This window comes from Salvelinus namaycush, chromosome 20 (assembly GCF_016432855.1).
Source record: "Salvelinus namaycush isolate Seneca chromosome 20, SaNama_1.0, whole genome shotgun sequence".
Lineage (NCBI taxonomy): Eukaryota > Metazoa > Chordata > Actinopteri > Salmoniformes > Salmonidae > Salvelinus > Salvelinus namaycush.
The window spans coordinates 795,522-810,430 of record NC_052326.1 but is presented as its reverse complement, the minus strand read 5'-3'; the positions used below and the strand labels follow the sequence as shown (position 1 = coordinate 810,430).

General features: G+C 42.2%; 1 protein-coding gene across 1 annotated transcript in view; it reads left to right on the top strand.

Annotated features, from left to right (window-relative positions):
- Positions 1–14,909, top strand: part of znf362a (zinc finger protein 362a) — a 29,481-nt gene that overhangs the window by 2,814 nt on the left and 11,758 nt on the right. The window contains exons 2-6 of the mRNA XM_039016692.1: positions 1,314–1,377; positions 1,772–2,024; positions 3,813–4,149; positions 4,257–4,481; positions 11,425–11,503. Coding sequence (XP_038872620.1) covers positions 1,315–1,377; positions 1,772–2,024; positions 3,813–4,149; positions 4,257–4,481; positions 11,425–11,503 — 957 coding nt within the window. The 5' untranslated portion in view covers position 1,314. The remainder of the gene's footprint in view (positions 1–1,313; positions 1,378–1,771; positions 2,025–3,812; positions 4,150–4,256; positions 4,482–11,424; positions 11,504–14,909) is intronic.

The window sequence follows — 14,909 nt, the reverse complement described above, 5'->3', positions numbered from 1 at the left end:
TCTCTGTTGCCTAAGAAGCTGTGTTGTTATTATCACCAACATCAAACATGGCATATCAAAGACAGAGACAGCCGTCATATGGGGAAGATTATCAACTCTACCTATATTCCGCTCTTGCCCAGGAGACTCAGTGTGCCTTCAGGAAGTGAAATGGACACCCTGTCAGCATCATTAGGGAAATATTTTCTGGGTTTTTGTTCATAGGGCTGGACGTATCTTTTTAGTTTCTTTTGGCTGATGCAAGTGGACTGTGTTACGCTGCTGCTAAGTCAAACAGACTTTAGAAGGGTGGACTGTGCCAAAACACACAATGCAATATGTCATATAAAGAAATGAATAAGGCTTGAAAAGAGAAGCGATGGAAAGAAAGCCCACAGATCGCAGACATCTATGAGAGAGCAGCAGGCTCTACCATGGGACAAAGAGCAGCAATGCCCCTTGCCCCAAATTCTTCCAAATGTGACTTTTGCATAGAGAGATTGGAGTTAAAGTCTGTTCAATGACATTCACTCTAAATGGATTAAATGGAACGTCAGGGAGCAGGGATATATGTTATTTTGTTCCCTGTGAAAATATTGACAGTGTAGGCTACATAAATACCATATATTTTCAAACGCCTCAACCATCAATGCAATTCTATCTTTAATCACAAAATGGTATAGGAAACTGCCAATATGACAAGTGTTTCTTAACAAGCTATATCTACCATGTGATGTTATGCTGTTTCTTTGGGGAGATGCCCATCATTCAGTGTGATGGTTAGAGAGTCTGCTGGCGGAGAGGGAGAATAAACAAGGCCTCATGGGTATTTCCCTTCCTAATGAGAGGATCCCTGTGACTCACACGTTTTTTTTTTCTTCCCCTTCTTTGAATAATGTCTCGCGGAATTGAATCCCCTGCAAATTCTCAGCTGTCTGTGGGCGACGGTTGGGGAAGTTGTGACTCAGAAAAGTGTTATTATTAAGCACTATACTTAGCTACAGTGCGTGTGGAACTGGAAACACACTTCCGTGGTGGACATGACGGAGGAAGAGGAGGGGAGAAAGTTAGAAAGTAGTTCCATTTACTTTGAATCGTGAGGCTAGAATACAATACATTTATAGTGTTTGGCGAGTGGCTAAATGTTCAGCATTAACTATATACGTCTATTGCAATAAGTCTATTGGAGATTCAGCAACTATTTATGAACTCATTAAAGTGCTGCAAACATTTTAATGAATTGTGAGACTGAATTAGCTGTGTTGTTGTTGTCATATCTATTTATTTGGACAGTGTGCAGAAGGTAATATTTGCATCTGGTTTGTTTGTCACAGGATGGCTGAACCTCGTTTTAATAATCCCTACTTCTGGCCCCCACCACCCAACATGCCTGGCCAGGTGAGTACTGACTGTCTAGACTCTACCCTCACATTCAACAACAAGGTAGTTAGTATAAAAGAGGATGAGGGAGAAGATGATAATGGTGGACAGTAGACTGTGAAGATTGTCAATTATTATTCTAGGTAATGTAACATTGAGACCCATGAGCAGTGAAATGTATTTTGCCTGCTTGATTGTCATGCAAATGTCCATGTAAAGTATGCACTATTTTTACGACTCACTTGAAGAGAGGACATAGATTAATGTCAATGTACTTAGGGTACATTGTTGAGTTATTTTCCTTTGAGTCCATTGGAGGGAGCCAAAGCAGAACAAATGAATGTAAGCCCACACAGATGTTAACTAAGGACTGTTCTTCTGTCTCTGTGTGTTGTTGTCTCCCTGCTGTCAGCTGGATAACCTTGTGTTGATCAACAAGATCAAGGAACAGCTGATGGCTGAGAAGATCAGACCACCCCACCTGCCGTCTTCCACAGTTCCCTCCCAACAGCAACTGCTGGGGAATCCTACACAGACAGAAGGTGGGCAGCATGTCCAGATGTCAGTTGAGAAACTGCAGCAGATGCAACAAGAACTCCATGCCCACAGCCCGTCCCAGCCAGACATTGCCCTGCACGCCCGGCCGGCCTCCAGCTCTGTGGCAGGTACCCTGACCGCCCCCCACCTCCCTTCACCAGGCCAGGCTCCACTGTCATTGACCACCACCACCACCACTCACACACTTCTATTCTCAGAGGCGGTTCAAATCAGAATGCACCTCTACTGTATGTCTTGTAATCACACCACCTCCCATCCTCCTCAATCTCATCAAGTGATTGGCACACATCCCCTCACTTTTTATAAATAATTTTTATGTCACTTGTAATTACTGTAATAGGCCTACTTATAATCTTTTTCTATCGTTGATAGATGGATGGGGAAAATACTTGTTGAGCCTTGTATGAGCCAGGCTTTATATTTCCTGTTAATTTTCTATGGTAAGAGTTTTTTTTTTTGGTAAATTCTGTGAATTTTCTGCACATCTCTAACAGGACGTATTCTTGGTGATGTAAACTTTAATCTGGATGATAAAACAGCTATAAAAGCTAGAGGATTGTGGGAAGACTGGCATTTGCGTCAAATCATAGACCAACCCTCTAGAACGAACCACCTGTCAGGTAAACACATGATTTTTTGACACAGTAATGCCCGTCTGGCACATAGGAGAGACTGGGGTTAGTTCAGCCAAAGGGGTAAGTTGAGCCATGCTTGTTTCTAGGAAACCATACACAAAATGTATAATTTGACAAAGGTCATCATTTCATGGAGTCTGTGAAGGAAGAAACCACATGGAAAAAGTGTTAAGCAAGTTAGGTCCAAAAAAAAGATTTTCACCACGTCAAATTCATTTATTGTGTTAAGAGGTTTCATGATGCTTGTATCTAAACCAAAGTAGGTAATTTAAAAATTGTTCTATACATCAGTTGGGGGTCTCTATAAGCTACAATATGAGGTCCTAAACCTAGCATGAAAGTGCATCCTTGTAGCTGTGTGGGCTAATATAGTCCAAATGTTTGCCTTGGGGTAAGTTCAGCCAATGGCCATGGGGTAAGTTGGTTGAGCCAATGGCAAGTTGAGCAAATTGAAGCGTTTTCCTCCCAGGTGTAATGCAAGGCATATGAGGTAACAACAGGGCCTGGCCTGTGTTAGGTGTTAAAAAAAAGTGCAACATGTTTGTTAGGTGTTAAGCCAATGTTAAAATATGATTAAAATGATTAAAAAAATAATTAAAAAAAAGCTTAAAATGATTAAAAGGCAACAAAAAAAGTTATTGTGATTAATTGTGTTTGGTTTTAAGAAGGTAGTGGTAATATTTCATTCATTACAGAAATTTGTAGGCGTCTTTACTTACCCTGTCCCCCATCCGGAGTAATTCGTGCAAAGAGACCACTTTTTTGGACAAGCTATGTTTTCGTGAATTCAGATTATTTACAGGGATACACAACATCCTAAAATATATGTAGATATCTTTGTTAGAAATAATACTATATTTCCCTTGACGGAGTGATGCTGAGTGTAAAAAATGGCTCAACTTACCCAACTCTCCCCCACACGGAAAGAGAGGCAGACTTCCATAGCCCATTCCAAGATTCCTGTACTGTTGGCCTTTAGACTAATCCAGGCCTCTCAAAATGTGACAGGACTTTTGGCGTATCAACGTGATTTCAAACTACTTCAGCCAACAACTAGGCACAAAGAGTATTCCTATGTTGAGCGAATAACTAAATGGGAACATGTCAATAGTTAATTTTGAGCATTGTCTCTGAAAAAGTATGCACAATTTTAAGAAGTATACATGTAACTGACTGCATTCTTCTGTTGGAGATTAGTCATTACATAATTATGTAGTGATTATTTAGTTTGTGAGTCATTTTTACCTCTTGACTTGCCAGGTCTGGCGCTTTCCTCTCGAATGGGCAACCATAACACCTCAGAGGCCGTCACTCTGACCACACCCACCTCCAACAGCTTGAGCCGACTAGGCGGAGCCCCTTCACCACATCATGTCCTCTCAGGCTTGGCCAGTGGCCCTGGGATGGAGCAAATCAAAAGTAACGGAGGCCTTGCTGGACTGCTGGGGCCCCCTCCCAAGATGGAGGGGCGAGGGCGTAAGAAGATAAAAGCTGAGAACGGTGGTGGCTCTCTGTTGGTGGTGCCTTACCCCATCCTAGCCTCAGGCAACGACCAATCCTGCCACACCATCACCCCCAAACCGGGCAAATGCTACAGGCATGAGCACACATGAACCTTTTACAGACATGTTGATTATACTCCAAATGTCTTACTGTCATATTGATTGCTTACGGTGTCTTCAATGTGTGTGTTGTTTTGCGCAGGTGTAAATCGTGCCCGCTGACCTTCTTCTCCAAGTCAGACATGCAGATCCACTCCAAGTCCCACACAGAGGCCAAGCCTCACAAGTGTCCCCACTGCTCCAAATCCTTCGCCAATGCATCCTACCTGGCCCAGCACCTCCGCATACACCTGGGCGTCAAACCTTATCACTGCTCCTACTGCGAGAAATGCTTCCGCCAGCTCTCCCACCTGCAGCAGCACACCAGGTCAAATCATGGACTAATTTGATCATCAGTTTGATACTGTTTTCATGTACCCACCAACTAGGTTCTATAGTGTAGTGATGATGATGATGATGATGTATCTTTCCCAGAACCCCAAAGTCATGTGTGTACTACACTTTTAAAGTGTAATTACACTAGTGTTAATTATTTGCCTTCATAGATTATGCCTTTTTTTTTAAATATATATATTTTTTTACCTTTATTTAACTAGGCAAGTCGATCTTGAAACCTTTCGGTTACTAATCCAACGCTCTAACCACTAGGCTACCTGCCGCCCCTCAGTGTTTTTAATATACACTGAGTGTGCAAAACATTAAGAACACCTTCCTACTATTGAGTTGCATCCCCCCACCCCCCCCCCCCCCTTTCCCCTCAGAACAGGTCAATTCGTTGGGGCATGGACTCTACAAGGTCTCGGGAGCATTCCACAGGGATGCTGGCCCATGTTGACTCCAATGGTTCCCACAGTTGTGTCAAGTTGCCTGGGAGTCCTATGGGTGCTTGATACACACACCTAACCCATTTCCTAAGCTTAACTCAATTATTGATGTGATCCTTTGCTGTGTAATTTGTTTCCATTTACAGCAACAGGATACTTCAACCAATCCTGGAGCTTTAGTAACTTGCAAGCTACATGATTTTGTGCATTTTGTTTTTATTTTATTTAACTAGGCAAGTCAGTTGAGAACACATTTTTTATTTACAATGACGGCCTAGGAACAGTGGGTTAACTGCCTTGTTCAGGGGCAGAACAACTGATTTTTAGCTTGTCAGCTCGGGGATTCGATCTAGCAACCTTTCGGTCACTGGCCCAACGCTCCACCAACTAGGCCCGCTCGTTAAAAGCTCTTGACCACGAACTGGCTGTGATTGGGAACGATTCCCATAAATAGCCCTACAAATACAAATTGGTATTTTTCCGCGCATTTGCTAAGATATTTTTTTGTATTTCCTCGCATAGTTTATAATTTGACTCATGAAGTTATCTTAGCAAACATGTCACCGTTGGTTTAGTATGTTTTTAATTGCATAAAAAGATCACCAATCAATCAGGAGGATAGGCCTATTACGCATTCAAAATTCTAGAAAGTACCATTTTGATCATCCGTAGGTAAACATAACAAACACTAGAAATAATCCATTTAAAGTAGGCCGATATTTCTACAATCAACATCTAGGCCTGTCAAGCAATCCCCTGTGTATCAAGAATGATCCACCACCCAAAGAACTCCCAGGCAACTTGACACAACTGTGGGAAGCATTGGAGTTGAGCGTGAAAAACCCAGCAGCGTTGCAGTTCTAGATTAAGAAAACGGTGCACCTAGCACCTACTAACATACCCCGTTCAAAGGCACTTAAATCTTTTCTCTTGCCCATTCACCCTCTGAATGGCACACATACACAATACATCTCTCAATTGTTTCAAGGCATAAAAATCCTTCTTTAACCTGTCTCCTCCCCTTCATCTACACTGATTGAAGTGGATTTAACAAGTGACATCAATAAGAGATCATAGCTTTCCCCTGGAATCACCTGGTCAGTCTATGCCATGGAAAGAGCAGGTGTTCTTAATGTTTTGTACACTCAGTGTATACAGTTGTAGTCAGAAGTTTACATACATCTTAGCCAAATACATTTAAACTCAGCATTTCACAATTCCTGACATTTAATCCTAGTAAAAATCCCCTGTCTTAAGTCAGTTAGGATCACCACTTTATTTTAAGAATGTGAAATGTCAGAATAATAGTAGAGAGAATTATTTATTTCAGCTTTTATTTCTTTCATCACATTCCCAGTGGTTCAGAAGTTTACATACACTCAATTAGTATTTGGTAGCATTGCCTTTAAATTGTTTAATATGGGTCAAATGTTTCGGATAGCCTTCCACAAGCTTCCCACAATAAGTTGGGTGAATTTTGGCCCATTCTTTGTTTTATATATTTCATTTCACCTTTATTTAACCAGGTAGGCTAGTTGAGAACAAGTTCTCATTTGCAACTGCGACCTGGCCAAGATAAAGCATAGCAATTCGACACAGAGTTACACATGGAATAAACAAAACATACAGTCAATAATACAGTAGAAAAAAAGAAAACAAAAAGTCTATATACAGTGAGTGCAAATGAGGTAAGATAAGGGAGTTAAGGCGATAAATAGGCCATGGTGGCGAAGTAATTACAATATAGCAATTAAACACTGGAATGGTAGATGTGCAGAAGATGAATGTGCAAGTAGAGATATTGGGGTACAAAGGAGCAAGATAAATAAATATGAGATAGATAGATGGGCTGTTTAGTGGGTTTGGCGACGAACATGAAGCGAGGGCCAGCCAACGAGAACATACAGGTCGCAGTGGTGGGTAGTATATGGGGCTTTGGTGACAAAACGGATGGCACTGTGATAGACTGCATCCAATTTGCTGAGTAGAGTGTTGGAGGCTATTTTATAGATGACATCGCCGAAGTCGAGGATCGGTAGGATGGTCAGTTTTACGAGGGTATGTTTGGCAGCATGAGTGAAGGATGCTTTGTTGCGATATAGGAAGCCGATTCTAGATTTAATTTTGGATTGGAGATGCTTAATGTGAGTCTGGAAGGAGAGTTTACAGTCTAACCAGACACCTAGGTATTTGTAGTTGTCCACGTATTCTAAGTCAGAGCCGTCCAGAGTAGTGATGCTGGACGGGCGGGCAGATGCGGGCAGTGATCAATTGAATAGCATGCATTTAGTTTTACTTCCATTTAAGAGCAGTTGGAGGCCACGGAAGGAGAGTTGTATGGCATTGAAGCTCGTCTTGAGGTTAGTTAATACAGTGTCCAAAGAGGGGCCAGAAGTATACAGAATGGTGTCGTCTGCGTAGAGGTGGATCAGAGAATCACCAGCAGCAAGAGCGACATCATTGATGTATACAGAGAAGAGAGTTGGCCCGAGAATAGAACCCTGTGGCACCCCCATAGAGACTGCCAGAGGTCCGGACAACAGGCCCTCCGATTTGACACACTGAACTCTATAAGAGAAGTAGTTGGTAAACCAGGCGAGGCAATCATTTGAGAAACCAAGGCTGTCGAGTCTGCCAATAAGAATGTGGTGATTGACAGAGTCGAAAGCCTTGGCCAGGTCGATGAATACGGCTGCACAGTAATGTCTCTTATCGATGGCGGTTATGATGTCGTTTAGGACCTTGAGCGTGGCTGAGGTGCACCCATGACCAGCTCTGAAACCAGATTGCATAGCGGAGAAGGTACGGTGGGATTCGAAATGGTCGGTAATCTGTTTGCTAACTTGGCTTTCGAAGACCTTAGAAAGACAGGGTAGGATAGATATAGTTCTGTAGCAGTTTGGGTCTAGAGTACTTTGTGTGTGCCTATCTATGTATGTGAGTTGGTCTCTGATTACTGTGATTAGTTCAATGTAACATCATATACTATACATTGTAATCTCTTTGAAGAGGGGGATGACCGCGGCAGCTTTCCAATCTTTGGGAATCTCAGACAATACGAAAGAGAGGTTGAACAGGCTAGTAATAGGGGTTGCAACAATTTCAGCAGATAATTTTAGAAAGAGAGGGTCCAGATTGTCTAGCCCGGCTGATTTGTAGGGGTCCAGATTTTGCAGCTCTTTCAGAACATCAGCTATCTGGATTTGGGTGAAGGAGAAATGGTGGGGGGCTTTGTGGGGTTACTGTGGAGGGTGCCAGGCAGTTGACCGGGGTAGGGGTATCCAGGTGGAAATCATGGCCAGCCGTAGAGAAATGCTTATTGAAATTCTCAATTATAGTCGATTTATCGGTGGTAACAGTGTTTCCTAGCCTCAGAGCAGTGGGCAGCTGGGAGGAGGTGCTCTTATTCTCCATGGACTTTACAGTGTCCCAGAACCTTTTTGAGTTTGTACTACAGGATGCAAATTTCTGTTTGAAAAAGCTAGCCTTAGCTTTCCTAACTGCCTGTGTATATTTGTTCATAACTTCCCTGAACATTTGCATATCACGGGGGCTATTCGATGCTAATGCAGAATGCCACAGGATGTTTTTGTGCTTGTCAAGGGCAGACAGGTCTGGAATGAACCAAGGACTATATCTATTCCTAGTTCTTTATTTTTTTGAATGGGGCATGCTTATTTAAGATGGTGAGGAAAGCACTTTTAAAGAATAACCAGGCATCATCTACTGACGGGATGAGGTCAATGTCATTCCAGGATACCCCGGCCAGGTCGATTAGAAAGATCTGCTTGCAGAAGTGTTTTAGGGAGCGTTTGACAGTGATGAGGGGTGGTCGTTTGGTCGCAGACCCATTACGGATGCAGGCAATGAGGCAGTGATCGCTGAGATCTTGATTGAAAACAGCAGAGGTGTATTTGGAGGGCGAGTTAGTTAGGATGACATCTATGAGGGTGCCCGTGTTTATGGATTTGGGGTTGTACCTGGTAGGTTCATTGATAATTTGTGAGAGATTGAGGGCATCAAGCTTAGATTGTAGGATGGCCGGGGTGTTAAGCATGTCCCAGTTTAGGTCAGCTAGTAGCACTAGCTCAGAAGATAGATGGGGGGCAATCAATTCACATATGGTGTCAAGGGCACAGCTGGGGGCAGAGGGTGGTCTATAGCAAGCGGCAACAGTGAGAGACTTGTTTCTGGAAAGGTGAATTTTTAGAAGTAGAAGCTCGAATTGTTTGGGTACAGACTTGGATAATAATACAGAACTCTACATGCTATCTTTGCAGTAGATTGCAACACCGCCATCTTTGGCAGTTCGATCTTGGCGGAAAATGTTATAGTTAGGGATGGAGATTTCAGGGTTTTTGGTGGGTTTCCTAAGCCAGGATTCAGACACGGCTAAGACATCCGGGTTGGCAGAGTGTGCTAAAGCAGTGAGTAAAACAAACTTAGGGAGTAGGCTTCTAATGTTAACATGCATGAAACCAAGGCTTTTACGGTTACAGAAGTCAACAAATGAGAGCACCTGGGGAGTGGGAGTGGAGCTAGGCACTGCAGGACCTGGATTAACCTCTACATCACCAGAGGAACAGAGGAGAAGTAGGATAAGGGTACGGCTAAAGGCTATACAAACTGGCCGTCTAGCACGTTCGGAACAGAGAGTAAAAGGAGCAGGTTTCTGGGCCCGATAGCATAGATTCAAGGCATAGTGTACAGACAAAGGTAAGGTAGGATGTGAGTATATTGGAGGTAAACCTAGGCATTGAGTAATGATCAGAGAGATATAGTCTCTAGAGACGTTTAAACCAGGTGATGTCAACGCATATGTAGGAGGTGGAACAACATGGTTGGTTAAGGCATATTGAGCAGGGCTAGAGTCTCTACAGTGAAATAAGACAGTAATCACTAACCAGGACAGTAATGGACGAGGCATATTGATATTAGAGAGAGGCATGCGTAGCCAAGTGAACATATGGGTCCAGTGAGTGGTTGGGCTGGCTGGGGACACGGCGATTCAGACAGTTAGCTCCTGACAGAGCTAGTGTAACTGAGTCAGGTTTGTAGGTCTCCTTGCTCGCACACGCTTTTCAGTTCTGCCCACACATTTTCAATAGGATTAAGGTCAGGGCTTTGTGATGGCCACTCCAATACCTTGACTTTGTTGTCCTTAAGCCATTTTGCCACAACTTTGGAAGTATGCTTGGGGTCAATGTCCATTTGGAAGACCCATTTGTGACCAAGCTTTAACTTCCTGACTGATGTCTTGAGTTGTTGCTTCAATATATCCACATAATTTTCTTACCTCATGATGCCATCTATTTTGTGAGGTGCACCAGTCCCTCCTGCAGCAAAGCACCCCCACAACATGATGTTGCCGCCCCCGTGCTTCACGGTTGGGATGGTGTTCTTCGGCTTGCAAGCCTCCCCCTTTTTCCTCCAAACATAACAATGGTCATTATGGCCAAACAGTTCTATTTTTGTTTCATCAGACCAGAGGACATTTCTCCAAAAAGTACAATCTTTGTCCCCATGTGTAGTTGTAAACCGTAGTCTGGCTTTTTTATGGCGGTTTTGGAGCAGTGGGTTCTTCCTTGCTGAGCCGTCGATATAGGACTCGTTTCTACTGTGGATATAGATACTTTTGTACCTGTTTCGTCCTGCATCTTCACAAGGTCCTTTGCTGTGGTTCTGGGATTGATTTGCACTTTTTGCACCAAAGCACGTCCATCTCTAGGAGACAGAACGCGTCTCCTTCCTGAGCGGTATGACGGCTGCGTTGTCCCATGCTGTTTATACTTGCGAACTATTGTTTGTACAGATGAACGTGGTACCTTCAGGCATTTGGAAATTGCTCCCAAGGATGAACCAGACTTGCAGAGGTCCCAAAAAAATTTCTGAGGTCTTGGCTGATTTCTTTTGATTTTCCCATGATGTCAAGCAGAGGCACTGAGTTTGAAGGTAGGCCTTGAAATACATCCACAGGTACACCTCCAATGACTCAAATGATGTCAATTAGCCTATCAGAAGCTTCTAAAGCCATGACATAATTTTCTGGAATTTTCCAAGATGTTTGAAGGCACAGTCAACTTGGTGTATGTAAACTTCTGACCCACTGGAATTGTGATACAGTGAATTATAAGTGAAATAATCTGTCTGTAAACAATTGTTGGAAAAATGACTTGTGTCATGCACAAAGTAGATGTCCTAACCGACTTGCCAAAACTATAGTTTGTTAACAAGAAATTTGTGGAGTGGTTGAAAAACGAGTTTTAATGACTCCAACCTAAGTGTATGTAAACTTCCGACTTCAACTGTATATATTAAGGTATTTTCTAACTTTATTGAACCGACAGAGAGGCTTACCGTAGGGAAAGATAGAGAGGGGTTGTGTCAAAGGGCAGTAGGCTGGATTTTTTCCTATGACGACACCGTAGACACGTGTGTCGGATGCTGTGGCTTCATTAAATCTCCTCTTTACTATATCTTTTACAGGATTCACACTGGAGATCGGCCCTATAAATGTGCCCATCCAGGTTGTGAAAAAGCCTTCACTCAGCTCTCCAATCTGCAGGTATGGACTGGACTGGGTTTTCCACATCCTGGTCTTTTAACCACACCTCTTGCTCCCCGGCCACAAGATTTCCATCAACCTTCACACACACACACATCAACCCTGTTCTAGTTTTGAATAGTTGATTTCGAGTTCCCTTTCAGTCAGTCAACTTCTGTAAAATTTACGATGGGGGAGTCACGCTCTTGCGACTTCGGTTGAAGGACCTACAATCACGCCTGACAAGTCCAATGAAATCCGCACCTCTCTGGAAGCCCCACCTTCCACAGATGATAAGCGTAAGAATAGGCTTTATTCCTTCAATTATTCCGCTCTTCACCTCGGTATGAACAGGAACAATTTTAGCATGAATCACACTACTAAAATAAACAATTGGAACAAATTTTATTTGACACATACCCCGAATGCAACAGGTGTAGACTTTACAGTGAAATGTTTACTTACGAGCTCTTTCCCAACAATGCAGAGTAAAAAAGTAAGAACATTTAGCAAAACAAAAAACAAAACAAAAACATAAAATAACAATAACGAGACTATATACAAGGAGTACCGGTACTGAGTCAATGGGCAGGGGTATGAGGTAGTTGAGGTAAGTGAAGTAGTTGTCAAGGTTGTGCGCTACTGGTGCAGAAGTCAGGTGCAGGAGAGCAGAGAGTATTGTTCAGGCGCACACTTTATTAGGCAAAAGCAAACAACCGTAGGACGCAACTGCGTCAAACAAACCTCTAGCCAAAAGCGAAAGTGTAAAGCGTGACAAAGTCACAATAAAGCAAAAATGTTTAACCTTTCTGAACCAACCATACCGGTATCGGGATAATTGTCATCAGCAACGCTGAATAGCATAGCGCCACAGTCAAATAATATTACTAGAAAATATTCATATTCATGAAATCACAAGTGCAATATTGCAAAACACAGTTTAGCCTTTTGTTAATCCACCTGTCATCTCAGATTTTGAAATTATGCTTTACAGCGAAAGCAATACAAGCGTTTGTGTAAGTTTATCGATCGCTCGACAAAACATTAAGTACACTTAGCATCAGGTAACTTGGTCACGAAAATCAGAAAAGCAATCAAATTAATCGTTTACCTTTGATGATCTTCGGATGTTTTCACTCACGAGACTCCCAGTTAGACAACAAATGTTCCTTTTGTTCCATAAAGATATTTTTATATCCAAATACCTCCGTTCGTTTGGCGCGTTATGCTCAGAAATCCACAGGAAACAGCGGTCACGACAACGCAGACAAAAATTCCAGATAATATCCATAATGTCCACAGAAACATGTCAAACGTTTTTTATAATAAATCCTCAGGTAGTTTTTCAAATATCTATTCGATAATATATCAACCGGGAGTATTGGTTTTCAATAGGACCGGGAGTAACAATGGCCGCCTTTCTCTGTTGCGCAAAACTCACTCTGAGAGCCCCCACCTATCCACTTACGCAATGTGATCGTTCTCGCTCATTTTTCTAAATAAAAGCCTGAAACTATGTCTAAAGGCTGTTGACACCTTAGGGAAGCCATATAAAAAGGAATCTGGTTAATATCCCTTTAAATGGGTGATAGGGATGCATAAGAACAGAGAGGTTTCAAAAACAGGCACTTCCTGATTGGATTTTCCTCAGGGTTTAGCCTGCAATATCAGTTCTGTTAAACTCACAGACAAAATTTTGACAGTTTTGGAAACTTTAGAGTGTTTTCTATCCTAATCCAACAATTATATGCATATTCTAGTTTCGGGGGCTGAGAAATAGGCAGTTTCAAATGGGTATGTTTTTTAGCCAAAAACGAAAATACTGCCCCCTATACATAAGAGGTTTTAACAATATAAACATACTACGGGTGAACATGGTACCCGAAAAAAACAGCCTGGCGCGTCACACAAAAACAGAGTGGTTTTGATACCATTATTCTGTCCTTTGTTCTGTTTCCTTCCTGTGTACACAGTTAGTATTATTTATTATTTCCTCTCTTTTTATATATATATAAAATATATATATATGTAGTGTGATTAGGGAATGTAAACCAGCTGTGCGGGGAAACAAGACAAAACAAATGGAACAATGAACAGTGGAGCGGCGATAGCTAGAAGGCCGGTGACGTCGACCACCGAACACCGCCCGAAACAAGGAGAGGAGCTGACTTCGGCGGAAGTCGTGACAGTAGTATGTACAGTACCAGTCAAAGGTTTGGACACACCTACTCATTCCAGGGTTTTTCTTTATTTTGACTATTTTCTACATTGTAGAATAATAGTGAAGACATCAAAACTATGAAATAACACATATGGAATAATGTAGTAGCCAAAAAAGTGTTTTATATTTGAGATTCTTCAAAGTAGCCACCCTTTGTTGATGACAGCTTTGCACACTCCTGACATTCTCTCAACCAGCTACATGAGGTAGTCACCTGGAATGCATTAACGACCTTGTTAAAAGTTCATTTGTGGAATTTCTTTCCTTAATGCGTTTGAGCCAATCAGTTGTGTTGTAACAAAGTAGGGGTGGTATTCAGAAGATAGCCCTATTTGGTAAAATACCAAGTCCATATTATAGCAAGAACAGCTCAAATAAGCAAAGAGAAACGACAGTCCATCATTACTTTAAGACATGAAGGTAAATCAATACGAAACAAGAACTTTGAAAGTTTCTTCAAGTGCAGTCGCAAAAACCATCAAGCACTATGATGAAACTAGCTTTCATGAGGACCGCCACAGGAAAGGAAGACCCAGATTTACCACTGCTGCAGAGGATAAGTTCATTAGAGTTAACTGCACCTCAGATTGCAGCCCAAATAAATGGACCGCAGAGTGAAGGGAAAGCAGCCAACAAGTGCTCAGCATACAGTGGGGCAAAAAAGTATTTAGTCAGCCACCAATTGTGCAAGTTCTCCCACTTAAAAAGATGAGAGAGGCCTGTAATTTTCATCATAGGTACACTTCAACTATGACAGACAAAATGAGAAAAAAAATCCAGAAAATCACATTGTAGGATTTTTAATGAATTTATTTGCAAATTATGGTGGAAAATAAGTATTTGGTCACCTACAAACAAGCAAGATTTCTGGCTCTCACAGACCTGTAACTTCTTCTTTAAGAGGCTCCTTTGTCCTCCACTTGTTACCTGTATTAATGGCACCTGTTTGAACTTGTTATCAGTATAAAAGACACCTGTCCACAACCTCAAACAGTCACACTCCAAACTCCACTATGGCCAAGACCAAAGAGCTGTCAAATGACACCAGAAACACAATTGTAGACCTGCACCAGGCTTGGAAGACTGAATCTGCAATAGGTAAGCAGCTTGGTTTGAAGAAATCAACTGTGGGAGCAATTATTAGGAAATGGAAGACATACAAGACCACTGATAATCTCCCTCGATCTGGGGCTCCACGCAAGATCT